We start from the raw sequence: 12,678 nt of genomic DNA, 5'->3' as shown, positions 1-12,678 counted from the left end.
CCTGGAGACTCCTATCTGTCTTAACGCTGGAAAAAATGGATCGTTGGCGGTATAATCCCAACCAGAGGTTGATTGGAACGCCTTGTTGCGAAGAGCTCCAGGTTAAGGTCCCGATGGATCCGTTTATGCTTCTCTGTGTTCCTCCACCAGAGCCACAGGCCTCCTCTGGCTGAGGACCTCTGACTGAAAAAGCAGACGGCCAAGGGGCTGGAAGTGCACAGTTGGCCCTGCCGGAGTTTAATTTTAGACTGTGAACCAGTGGTGAGCCATGCTTGGGGATGGTAAAAAGGTTTGGGGGGCAGAACGTGGAAGAAGGGAGGAGATGAAATCAAGAGGGGTGACATGGAAAGGCAGGAGAGGATGAGACAAGGCTGATGACGCTCATCATAGACGCCGAGGAAGTTTTCTTCCTCAGTGTTTATATTTGTCCCTCCTGTTTAGTTTTTGTTTGGGTTAGGGGGCAGTTCTCTTAAAAACCAAGCAACTACAAAACCCCCTTGCCAAACTAAAGAAATAATCAAATTCGTGTTCATTAACTTATTGCACCTTGTATGCATGCAAATGTTTTTTTTTTTTTTATCCACATTGCATCTAAATGTGGTCCAACTGAAATTGGCCATGCTTAAAATTGTGCAATACAAAATGAAGGTCCATTTTAACATGCATTTTAAATGGAATAGAACGACTAAATGTGACAAAAGCAGGGACAAATAGTGATGCCATCTGTTACTCCCCAGTGCTAACATACAGGACAAGCAAATTAGCAACACTAACACACACCAAATTGTTTAACCAGTGTTTTATTACCTCACATCATGACAATTTCCCCCCAAAATATCATAATAAAATATAGCAAGAACATTCAAATAAATTAATCAATAACCATAAAAATCTAAAACAATCAAGACAAATGGTTGAAAAATAGGCCACCGGGCATCACATCAGAAGCAATGGGGCTTTTAAGCAAGAAAGTTATTTCATAAGCGATAGCAAATCATACAGGCATGCTAAATCAGCCATTAATCATTATTTTAAGATGTGATTGGCATACATTGAGTACATCATTTTTGATAGGACAAGAAGAGAAAAATCAGAAAAAGAACACATTCAAATTTTGTGTGCAATTTACTATGTACAATTTACTATGTACTATGTCAGAATAAACAAGTGGGGCTCTTGGGAAGATTCTCTCACACCATCACTTGCACCACCACCAAAAAATAAGAATACATTTTAAAAAAGTGGTGCCACAAATGTCCTGTGACTCACAAGATTAACAATATGACATGAAGAAAATATTAGGACATTCATGTTTTTCTTTGGTGAATGATATACAAAAATGGAGCTTATGTTTAGAAGTAAAATCCTACTGAAGTTCTGCGATTAGTCCAGTTGCAAATGATATAAATATAGTTTTAATACCTTCGAAGTTTTTTTTCTTAGAAAAAAGAAACTTAAAACCGCTTTACAAGATCATTTATTTCTGGATTTTATGCTGGAATAACATTTCCAGCAAGAGTTGCAAAAAACAAAAAAGCAAAAAATCCCCCCAACAAGCTTCCATACTTAATTGCCACAAGATGGCGCCAACGCTTTGGCTAATGGAAAGAAATATTAGTACGTATTTAGCAGTAACTAGTAAGGAATTTCTGTCTGTCCATCCATCCAGCCATTTTCTGGAGCCGCTTATCCGCACAAAGGTCGCAGGCTTGATGGTGCCTATCCCGGCTTAAGTGGTGTATTGTTGTGAAAGCTTCTAAAGTATAACATTTTTGCCCCTTAGCAGCCATTTAAGTTTTGAATGTATCAAAAATGTACAATTTACACTATTAATGTAAGCAATTACTTTAAAAAAAGGGGAAGGAGTGTCAAATACAGTGCTTGCAAGGCTTATAGCAAGACTCATTTCCTATTCCTCGTAACAACTGGGGAGTTACTGTAATGCACATGGTGCAAGCACTAAGTGTTAGCCACTGGTAGATTATCACCACGGACTTCAAAGATAAACAGGAAAAAGCATGATGATCATCAGCATTGTATTAATACATATTTTTCCGATTCAAGCCATGGAATGTCACGTGATCAAATTGTAAGTAAAGCTCAATAAAGAAAGTGCAGCTGGTGGCAGGAAATTTACAGTTGAAGCCAGAGGTTCACTGTGCAAAAACACACTTTTCAATTTTTTTTTCAACTCACCCTAAACCTCCTCTGTTGCAGGTCAGTCAAGATCACCAAAATTATTTAATTGTGTTGATTAGCACAGTAATGAAAAAGAGAATTTTAGATTTTATATATTTTATATTTCTTCTTTTGAGGTCAAAGGTTTACATATGTATATTTCCTTAATATCCTACAGCATTTCCTTTGAATTGCATTGATTATTTGACTTGGATCAAAAGTTTCGGGCAACCTTCCACAAGCTTCTAAAATTCCTTCCACAGGCTCCGCTGAAATTCTGACCCATTCCTCCGTACAGAACTAGTGAAACTGGGTCGGGTTTGTTGGATTTGATTGTTTACAAAACAACCCCGCAGCATGATGCTGCCATCTCCATGCTTCACAGTTGGTATCGCGTTCTCAGGTCTCCAAGAATACCCCTTTTTCTTCGAGACATAATGTTGGTCAATATGGCCAAAAAGCTCCACTTCAGTTTCATCGGGCCACGGGACATGTCTTCAAAAGTGAAGCTCTTTGTCTTGGTGTCAGTTTGCAAACTATAATCTGTTTTTTTTGTGAGTTTTTTCAGGAGTAATGGCTTCATTGTCGGTGAGTGGCCTTTCAGCCCATGCCCGCGCAAGACTCGCTTGAGACAATGATACTTTCTTACCGGCCTGATTCGGCATCGTCACGAGGACTTTTGGGAAGCTTTTGGGAATTCCACATTTCGAACAAAAACATGTTCATCTCTGGGACACAGAGACCATCTCCTTCCTGAGCAATAAGATGGCCGAACATTCCCACGATGTTTAAATTTGCATCTATAGCAGTGCTTCTCAAATAGTGGGCAGTTAACCTATCAGAAGCTTCCATAGCCATAACCTCATCATCTGGACTTCCCCATGCGCTTTCTCAATCATAGTAGTTTTGTGTTTCAATTTTTGACCTAAAGAAAATTCTATAAAATTCTCTAAGAAATTCTCTAATTATTGAGGAACTTAACAAAAGCAAATAATTTTGGTGATCTGAATGATCTGAAACGGGAGAGGTTTAGTCTGATTTGACTTCAGACAGACAGACAAAACAATAAAATGAGGGTTTTTGCACAGGGGATGTAAAGCCCTGGCTTCAACTGTACCTGCTCTAAACTGTGGCTCAAGATGGGAGACACAGGGTTTAACTGAGCATCTTATGGCGGTCAAACACAGTCTTGCGTTGTTCCTGGACCTGCTTCTTCCAGCGTTGCTGCGCCCCCTCAACACGCTCCAGCACTGTGTTCCCTCTGGCCTGGTTGTTGCCCAACTGCGGACGCATCTCCTGAATAGGGCAAGCGTAGAAGCAAAGATTTACGGGAAGCAGACAGAACGGCTATCTTAAACTGGCTCAAATGCATGTGCACGGACTCACGATATACCTCAAAGTAGGGCTGCACAATTAATCGGATTTTAATCGCCATCACGATATTGTTTGCCACCATTAATTAAGATGATCATCTGCGATATTAACATTTAAAAAGTCAAGCACTTTTTTTAAAAATTAGATTACTCGTCAAATCAAGTACTTTGTCATCTTACCACCAGAGGGCTATGTTGCCACATTTTGTATGAGAAAAGCCAGGTTTTCTCACGATAATTTATGATTTACCTGTGTGAACTGGCATTGAGTTTCTAATCTATGCAGTGCTAGCTGTCAGTTGAGATCTATTTTGAAAAAGCCGACGGGCAAAAAAAAAAAGAATACATTCTATTTGAAATGACTGAAACTGACATTTTGACTACTAATTGATTAAAATTTGCTTAAAAGTAAATAATGTGCTTGGTTCTAAGTAGGCTTATTTATTTCATTGGTTTGTACTCGACAAGTAAGTTCGCTGTGTTGCCCTGTGTGCCCAGTTTTTGCCATGTCTTGGTGCATTTTGTAGCAATTATTATTTATTTAATTAAATATTATTATTATTATTTGTAAGTACCAAGCCTTGAAGCCCTGTTTATATACTGCTTGTTAAAAAAAAGAGAACTAAATGGACATGTTGGACCAAACATGATTAATAATCGTGATTTGAATATTGACCAAAATAATTGTGATTATTATTTTGGCCATGATCGCGCAGCCCTACCTCAGAATCCTCCTCATTGTGCAGAGGCTGGGTGTAGGCATCGTGCTTGCGGATGAGAGGATCCACCAAGAGGAGGAAGAGCATATACAGCAGCAATGCCCCCACAATAGACAGGTAGATGATGATCGTCACCTGTGACATAATCATAGTAAAAATAAAATAATACCAAATCTTCCCCAGAAACTATAACCGTAATTAAATACTCTTATTTGTTTTTTGCAATTATTCCAGAACGCCTCCTATTTTTGCTGGGGTAAAGCAAAAGTTATTTTTTCGCAAATAAGCCTTGCTGGCCACTAAATTTGTACTAGTAGCAGCTTGGTTTATTCCATGAATTATTAGAAAGGTTATTATATTGTTTTAAGTGTACGTTTATGTATTACACAATGCATACGATGAATGCTATTCTGACAATCACATTTTGTGAAGACTTTTGTTTTGTTTGACCTTTTCAACCCAAAGCGGATTATACAAGGCCAATTAAAGCAGAGTCACAACAGTTAAACAAATTATGTGCAAGATTTGAATGGGCCCCCGACCCCTTGGTCATGAGGTGAAAAGGGCTAAAGGTACAGTGTAAAATTGATGGATTATGCGTCATGTTGTTGCCTGTTAAACTTTGTGATTCTGGATCATAGTACTTGATGTTACCAGTCATTCATTCTAATTCTTCCTAAGTAAGAGCGCATTGGTGATTGCATTTTGAAAAAGTGTGGAAAGTATTGGGTTTCCTCAAAGAAGTCCGTACTGTGCAGCGTTTGGGTTAGTTGTCATTTGTCGGCGCCCTGCCCACCTCCGGCTGCGGCTTCCTTCATTTGTGTCTGTGGCAGCCCAGTGTAATACGCGGTTCAAAGTTCAGTTCAGTTCAAAGTTAATTGCCGCTAAATCGCACACACTGTACTAATAAGAACCTCTGACAGAGGAACAATTAAAAAAAAAAAAAAACTGCTCAGGGGTCCAATCAGGAAGCTCTGGCCTACCTTGATGGTGTTGCTGCTCCGCTCTTCATACTTGCACTCACACAGCAAGCAGTATGCTTCCACATCATGACCAGGTACCGGCATGGGATCCACTACATGGAGGCAGGTGCTTAGAAATAATGAGAGGGGGCGGGGGGTCAATCAATTAAAGAAACAGAAGAATTCAACAGACTACGACTCTCCTATTCGGGCTAAACAAGGACAGAGGCACGCTACACTTACCAATCTTTTTGGGAAACATTTCTGTTGTAAATGTGGCCAGTAATGTTTCTGTATGGCGGGCAGATGCACTTGCAGCGAACGTCCTCAAAGCTCTGTCATCGTAGCAAAACGAACAAAACAGAGCCCGAGTTAAAGCGGACGCAAACCTGGTGCAATCAAATGCATTTAATAAAGCGTAAGCAAGATTACTTGTTTTAGATGTAATACTACAAATGGATTGCGCAAAGGTGCTTAATGCTGTGCAAATTATGTATTGATTTACTTTATAGTCACCTGATCGTTTCCACCGTGGGCGAACCACTGTCTTACCTTTGCATTTGCAACAGCTGCAGCATCCAACAGCAGCAGAAACGCCGCTGCAGCTACGATAAAAGTCCACGAAGTCCATCCGAAAAACGACATCCCCAACCCCGGCCCTCAACACAACTCGGATACTGCAAAACGCAATGTTCAAATGTATGCGGACAACTCAGGAGCTAACCTTGCTTCACAGCTGCACAATTTCTCCACTTCCTTGTTCCGGCTTGTCATCACAAATGGCGACACTGCCACCCACTGGTCAAAATACACAGCATTTTTTGTTTTTTTACTGTAGGAGTCACATTACAATTTTGTATAAGGCACCGTTCGCGCAATTAAAAAAAAAAAGTCAATGAATCAGCTGATATATGTGATACCATTACATATTGATTTACCATATGTTAATCAAATGTTTCTCTTCTTCGAAGTTCGTTTATTGTTTGTCGTTTGAATCTGTTTCTTGGGTTGTGCTGTATAGCTACTATTTGAATAAATGGACAACATTAAAAGAACGTTTTGCCATTCATAATTTTCACTGGCGGCTCGGCGGAGCAGTAGTTGGCACGTCTACCTCACAATACAGGGATCCGAGTAAAAATCCACCTCGCGGCTCTAGAAAATGGATAGATGGATAATATTCACTAATACAGTATTTCTATCACTCAAAAACATGAGAGCAGTAAACGTTTGTCTCTTCTACTGAAGGGTATTTCACTATTTCCAGTCATTAAAAACCTGACAGGAGTTTTGAAACTCATCAAGTATTTTCTCATAAATTCAAGTCAACACTGCATACAAATGAAATCATGCCTCTCTGGTGGAATGTGAAATTTAAGCCCCGACTCCTTGACCAAATCAATACCTTTATTTCCGAGTAATCCTGTTTTTGTATTTTTCTGTATCATCAGATAGCATGAATAAGCCAGACGAATCAATGGAGGACAAAATCAGCCTGAACCACTTGAGCTTGTGGTCACAGAAGGCACGGTGATTCCTCTAATAAGCCGAAATATTACCGTCGAGTTGAATGGCTCAAGTCATCCTCTGTCTCAAATATAGTTAGATCAAATGATGTAGCGTATACAGTGCATGATTTTTGACTTGAAGCGGGTCATTCCATGGCTTTTGTATTTGCTTGGTACTTTAATCACAGTTTGTGCTAAGATTACATGTTTAATGTATTAGGAACAAATATTGGACTTTCAGTTACTGAAGGTCGAAAAGGGGCCTCACTCAATGCCCACTGAGAAAAACAGTTTTCTTTTGTTACAATGGTAAAAATTGTGGACATGGAAAAAAAAAATTAGTATGCCTTTGCTAAGAATTGCTTTTTTTTTTTTTAAAGAAACCAAAGGGAAATGAATCATGTTATTAAGTTATCTTTTTGCGAGTAAGACAGCAACATTATTGCAGACCAGTGTGCAATGTGAATATCAATGCACACATATGTCAAGGAGGGTTAACCCAATTAAAATGATCCATAATCAATTCACTGCAAAGCAATACAGCACCCGGACAACCCCAGTTTATTGTATGAAGGAAAAAAAAAAAACAAGCATTACATGCTCTGCCACTAGAAGATGCTACAGTAAAGCAAGTTGCGCATTAGTCCACCACTGGCAATGGACAATTGCTTATATGGGACCGGTCTTGTTCAACAAGACTGAGTCGTTGTTTCTCACCTAAAGTACATGTACTAATTTGACTTTACTGTGCATGCCTAAACGGCGTTTGATGTCACACCGATTTGAAGTAAAATGAGTTTAAAATGTGTTTTTCTTTACTTTACTTGCAGGCTAACCACAATTTAAAAAAAAAGAGAGACTGCAAAATTCCACATTTCACTTTCGTATCAGGAGTAATACAACTTTTTTTTCATTCAGATGAAGTCATGCATGACCTATGGGAAGAAACCCTTCTCTGTCCTTTTTCTTCACAGCTCTACCTTTTACAATGGTTCCTTTGCCCTTTATCATATCATCCGTAGTGTCTTTTTCACCTCCCCTCTTCTTTTATGCTTTTGTAGGCAACGCCGTTTGAATAACAAGACTGTCTCTCGGATATTCTCGTCCGTTTCGTCTCACCTCCCCTCCGACTGTGGGCAGCAGGAGGAGCGATTCTAATGGACACCCATATGGCAAGCCTTTTGAGCATTTATTCGATATCATGGATATCAGCCATTTGCATTTTTCACTAGCTCGGTCTTTGCCAGCACTAGTTGGACATTCAGCCACACTAGATGTGCACTTTGTCACACAAGTTGCACAAAAACTCTACCTTGTCACTCATTTTCAGTCACATGTTAACAAGTCAACTGTGGCTTATTCTAACATGTTAACTAGTGACCTATGATTTGCAGCACAAGCTCACTAGTGAGAGCTGGAACACTCACTAGTGACACTAGTGACAGACTAATGACTGACAAGTTAACTAGTGTGCTCTCTACATCCCGTGATATCAAACTAGTGAGTGTCAAATGTCTTACTAGTTAACTAGTGACGTGCCAAATATCCACTTGTTATACTAGTGTGACAGTTTGATCTCACTAGTTATACTAGTGAGACCCAAAATGCTCACTAGTACAACTAGTGGATGCCAATCTGCTCACTAGTTAACTAGTTACACAAAAATAATGAGGAGGTGGGGCAGACATGTTGCATTCTGAAATTCCATTGGCTACACAATTACAATCCTCCAGTCAGGATTTAGATTTTGTTATTAGCCCACCCACTTTATTTGCATGTTGGACACTAGCTTACAAGCTGTTCTGAAGAATTGCAGCTAGCTAACTAGGCTGCCATTTACGGGTTACATGTTAACTTGTGAATGCTGAAACACAGATTGCTTGACTACTTGCAACCTCTTTTGGCCTTACATGCTAACTAGTGAGGCTCAAAATGTGAACTGGTTCACTAGTAAATTGAATATATCCACTAGTTGGACTAGTTGGTCTCATTTTGACCTTACTTGTTTTCTAGTGAAACACATTTTCTTACTAGTAACACTACTTATTGCCAGAGTTACTCACTAGTTTACTAGTGACACAGATTGTCATCTCACTAGCGAACTAGTGGAAGGTATTTTGTCTCACTTGTCAGGCTCATTACTGAACTTGTACGGACTTTGAATGAGCATGTTTGACGCTATTTGGCACTAGGTGGCATGCGCACGCAAGTTGTTAACTAGTTGAAAAAATCAAATTTGACCAATGCACATGTTTGCATCTTACAACACATTACAAGTTCACTAGTGGTGCACACGCTCCAACTTGTAAGAAATGTTGTTAAACTAGCACTGTGTAAATGACAGCTAGTTTGCCCAATACATTAACAAGTACAACTAAAATGCCTACATGTTAAACATTTGTTGTACTAGTTGTGCATTATTGCTCAGTAGTACTGCATAAGGGTCAACTAGTGAAAATAAAAGCCCTACATGTAGGGAAAATGTCAAACATATTTGATCAAATCTTGCACAAGTTCATATCTGGGTGTGACTAGTGAGACAAAATGCCTTCCACTAGTTCACTAGTGAGATGAAAATCCATGTCACTAGTAAACTAGTGAGTAACTCTGGCCTCAACTAGTGTTACTGGTAAGAAAACATGTGTTTCACTAGTAAACAAGTAAGGTCAAAATGAAGCCAACTAGTACAACTAGTGAATATCTTCAGGTTTACCAGTGAACTAGTTAACGTTTTGAGCCTCACTAGTCAGCTAGTAAGGTTGTGAAAATCCCAACTAGTGTTACTAGTCGACATTATATGCCTTACTAGTTTACTAGTGATCGATTTTTAAAACACTACCTAACTACTAAGGTCAAATAAAAACCTGACTAGTGCAACTAGTGGGCGTTTGTCCCTTACTAGAGAACATCTACACCGTAACATGTTGCCGTTAATTCCACTGGTGTGACTAAACGCCAACTTGTATCACGAGTGGACTGCATGCAAATGAGCAGGCGGGACAAAAATGTTCATTGGTCACTATTCAGATGGCATGTCGTGAAGCTTTAACCCTTAAGCTCCCGGACCATTTGAAATGAAAGTAGTGAATTTACTGTACAACTGTTTGAACGCATGTATTTACAAAGAAAATATCAAAATTACATGCATTTATCTGTTACGATCTGACTTTTTTATGTACTAGGCCACAGACTTGAGTATTACTTTACGGTACAACTCTTGCATACATTGCGCATACATGCTACATTCTCATGCCGAATTTCAAGGGAAACAGGACTAAATCGACAGGAGTTTCTAGACGGATTCGGTCGAGGATTCAAGGTAATTATTATCTAAAATAGCACTATGTGTGCACTTTAAAAACGTTGTGCAAAAAGCGTATCTTTATGTTGAATTATTTACGTAAACTGAATGATAACTGCCAGCTTTTTTTTTCTTATAACCAATAATCTCGACGAATATTTGTTCATATGTATAACAATTCCGATTTACGCATTTATGTCCAAGAACTTTCAACTTAAATAACTCTTTGTTTTGTGCTGGCAGGCATGTCGGAGTTTATATCGACACAACAGCGTAACTTTACTTTCAAATAATAAGGTCTTTTTAAGCCAATTGCCCGCTTTTGGCCAAAACATTTAATACGTTAATAGAGCTATTTCTGCGTCCTTACTAAAACATGTTTTTGTTTTTATTTTACGTGTTTTATGTTACATTTAAATGTTAAAAAAATAATCATTTTATAAGACAGACCAATAATATACCTCTTTCTGAAACAGAAACATGTTTTTTAGGTAGCCATGGCTGGAAAATTAGAAAAGGAAAAAAAAAGGTGGATAAAAAAAAAGTTTGTAAAGCTAAATATTGTAGTAGGTAGTTACTCCCTTCCTCCATACTGCATTAAATCATACAATGCCCTGTCCACCTCCTGCAGGGACATTATCCTCCTCAAGATCGCCGGAGTTGAGTATGTGTGCGGGCGAAAGGCCAACTGATCTGACTGAGCACTCTTTTGGCAAGTGCCACACAATGTGCAGCACCAACTACTGGACCAGCGTGCAGAACTTCATGGTGAGCTACAGGCTTGCCCAGTGCCTGCACTTGCTGAACCTCGTTGGGTTCTTCTCCTGGACCGCGCCAAGGTAGAGGAGAAGGGGGATGATGAGGTGATCTTAGCCGAGCTTGCCAGGGAACTGTCCGACGACCAGCCGGACCAGTCAATGGACTAGTTGCTCCTCACTGCCATCTGCACGCCACCTACCTGGCCAGGAAGGTCCAAGCCAACTCGTCTGTGGCTCAGTGCTGCAAGCGAGAGAAGTTGGAGATTGACATGGAGCTCAAAAGGGGCGACCCACCCTCTGTGATGTTCGACGCCCTGGTTGAGCTGGTTGAGGAGACGGCCATCTCTCCCCATGGCCCCAATGGCGTCCTTCGGGATGTCGTTGTGGAACTCGCTGATGTTCGGGGAGGACAAAAAGGAGTGCAGGGTCCAGTTCCTCTCCCTTGCTATGCGCCACAGGGGCAGGTTCGGGGACCTGCTCAAGTTCCTGACGGCCTCACACCCAACCTGGCAGGGATACAGGTGCCGGGAGGGGCACAGGCTGACCAACGCCATCTTGCTCCACATCAGCAGGTCCCTCTTTAACTGTTTTGGTGCTAACCTTCCCGGGCTTCAGAAGCGAGGAAGAACAATGACTTGGAGCAACTGCCCGGCAGGAGGAGCAGGGTCGAGGAGAGCAGGAAGGAGATGGCGAGTGACTGGAACATGTACAAGTCCACGAACCTGACCCGGGCCTACCAGCAGGCTAAAGTGATTGTTGAAGGGCGTGGGCCAGATAGCCAGAAAGACGTGCTGTGGCAATATTGACACCGGAATTCAACCTAAATAAGTTGTGATTGTAAATAGAAAAATGCAAATGCTGCTTTTCTTGAGTAAAGTTAAGATGTTTCTGCATGCTTTCCTCAAATATAACGTTTCTGGTGTGAAAATTGAGTGATTAATTTGCTGTTTAAAACATAGGTTGAAAATGCACTATAGTCATTTTATGTGTTGTCATACTTACATAAAAAATAACTAATATGTATTTTCTTAGAGAATGACTTTTAATTTTTTATGCCGCTGCTCATGGAGACTCCTGTATGCCTAAGGTAGGTGCCCGTTTTGGGTTATTGGTCGCTAGCTGCTTTGGTTTTGAAAATATTTTTAAAGTTTTTGAAAATAGGCCCACGACGGATCTGCCCTGGGCCACATTTCCCATCAAGTAATAGTGAAGTCTGTGGCTAGGCTTTTAAAATGAACATAAAATGAAAAAAAAAATGGTGCTCTTGCCCCCATGCCTATTACCATACCGTACAGTTCAAACAAATTCTGACCACACGATGGCAGTAGACACCACTATGACAAGTCTTATGAGCATATTTTTATTTTTATTTATTTTTTTATCAGGCTTTACATGCTCGAGGCTTGATATCAAGCTAGTGGCGCTTATAGTGCTTACTAGTTAACAAGTAAGCTTCAGTTGCCCACTTTAAGCTTACTTGTTAACTAGTAAGCACTTTGAGTGCCTACTTGTAAACATGTAAGCTCAAAAATTGCCCACGAGTTCACTAGTGAAGCTAAAATAAAGTCAAACTAGTGAACTAGTGAGCATTTTTTGTGCTTACTTGTAAACACGTAAGCTAAAAAAATGCCCACTAGTTTACTGGTGACGTTAAAATAAGGTCAAACAAGTGAACTAGTGAGCATTTTTTTGCTTACTTGTGAACATGTAAGCTCAAAAGTGGGCAACTGGAGCTTACTTGTTAACAAGTATGCACTACAAGAGCCCACTAGCTTGATATCAAGCCTAAGAACGCCCACTAGTTTGATATCAAGCCTAAGAACGCCCACTAGCTTGATATCAAGCCTAAGAACACCCACTAGCTTGATATCAAGCTCTT

The 12,678-nt window shown here is 40.1% G+C and overlaps 1 protein-coding gene across 1 annotated transcript; it reads right to left on the bottom strand.

Moving 5' to 3' along the window:
• Nucleotides 1-784: 784 nt before the first annotated feature.
• tmem9 (transmembrane protein 9) lies at nt 785-5,993 on the bottom strand. The gene is made up of 5 exons (XM_088409130.1): nt 5,785-5,993; nt 5,476-5,567; nt 5,254-5,362; nt 4,274-4,405; nt 785-3,474 (listed from the first exon to the last, which is right to left on the bottom strand). Exons 1-5 carry the CDS (start codon nt 5,875-5,877, stop codon nt 3,334-3,336), a joined length of 567 nt encoding a protein of 188 aa, XP_088265256.1. The 5' UTR covers nt 5,878-5,993; the 3' UTR covers nt 785-3,333.
• Nucleotides 5,994-12,678: the final 6,685 nt, after the last annotated feature.

The sequence above is a fragment of the Hippichthys cyanospilos genome, chromosome 2 (assembly GCF_059441005.1).
Source record: "Hippichthys cyanospilos isolate Australia breed blue-spotted pipefish chromosome 2, RoL_Hcya_1.0, whole genome shotgun sequence".
Taxonomy (NCBI): Eukaryota; Metazoa; Chordata; class Actinopteri; order Syngnathiformes; family Syngnathidae; genus Hippichthys; species Hippichthys cyanospilos.
This window is presented reverse-complemented; position numbering and strand designations above follow the sequence as displayed.

Bases quoted from the DNA above. Each gene is read 5' to 3' on its own strand.
- tmem9 (XM_088409130.1), bottom strand. From the start codon at position 5,877: ATGTCGTTTTTCGGATGGACTTCGTGGACTTTTATCGTAGCTGCAGCG. The intron at 5,363-5,475 runs GTAAGTGTAGCG...ATTATTTCTAAG, and splicing joins AATGTTTCCCAAAAAGATTG to CACCTGCCTCCATGTAGTGG. The intron at 3,475-4,273 runs GTAGGGCTGCGC...TGCCCTATTCAG, and splicing joins ACAATGAGGAGGATTCTGAG to GAGATGCGTCCGCAGTTGGG.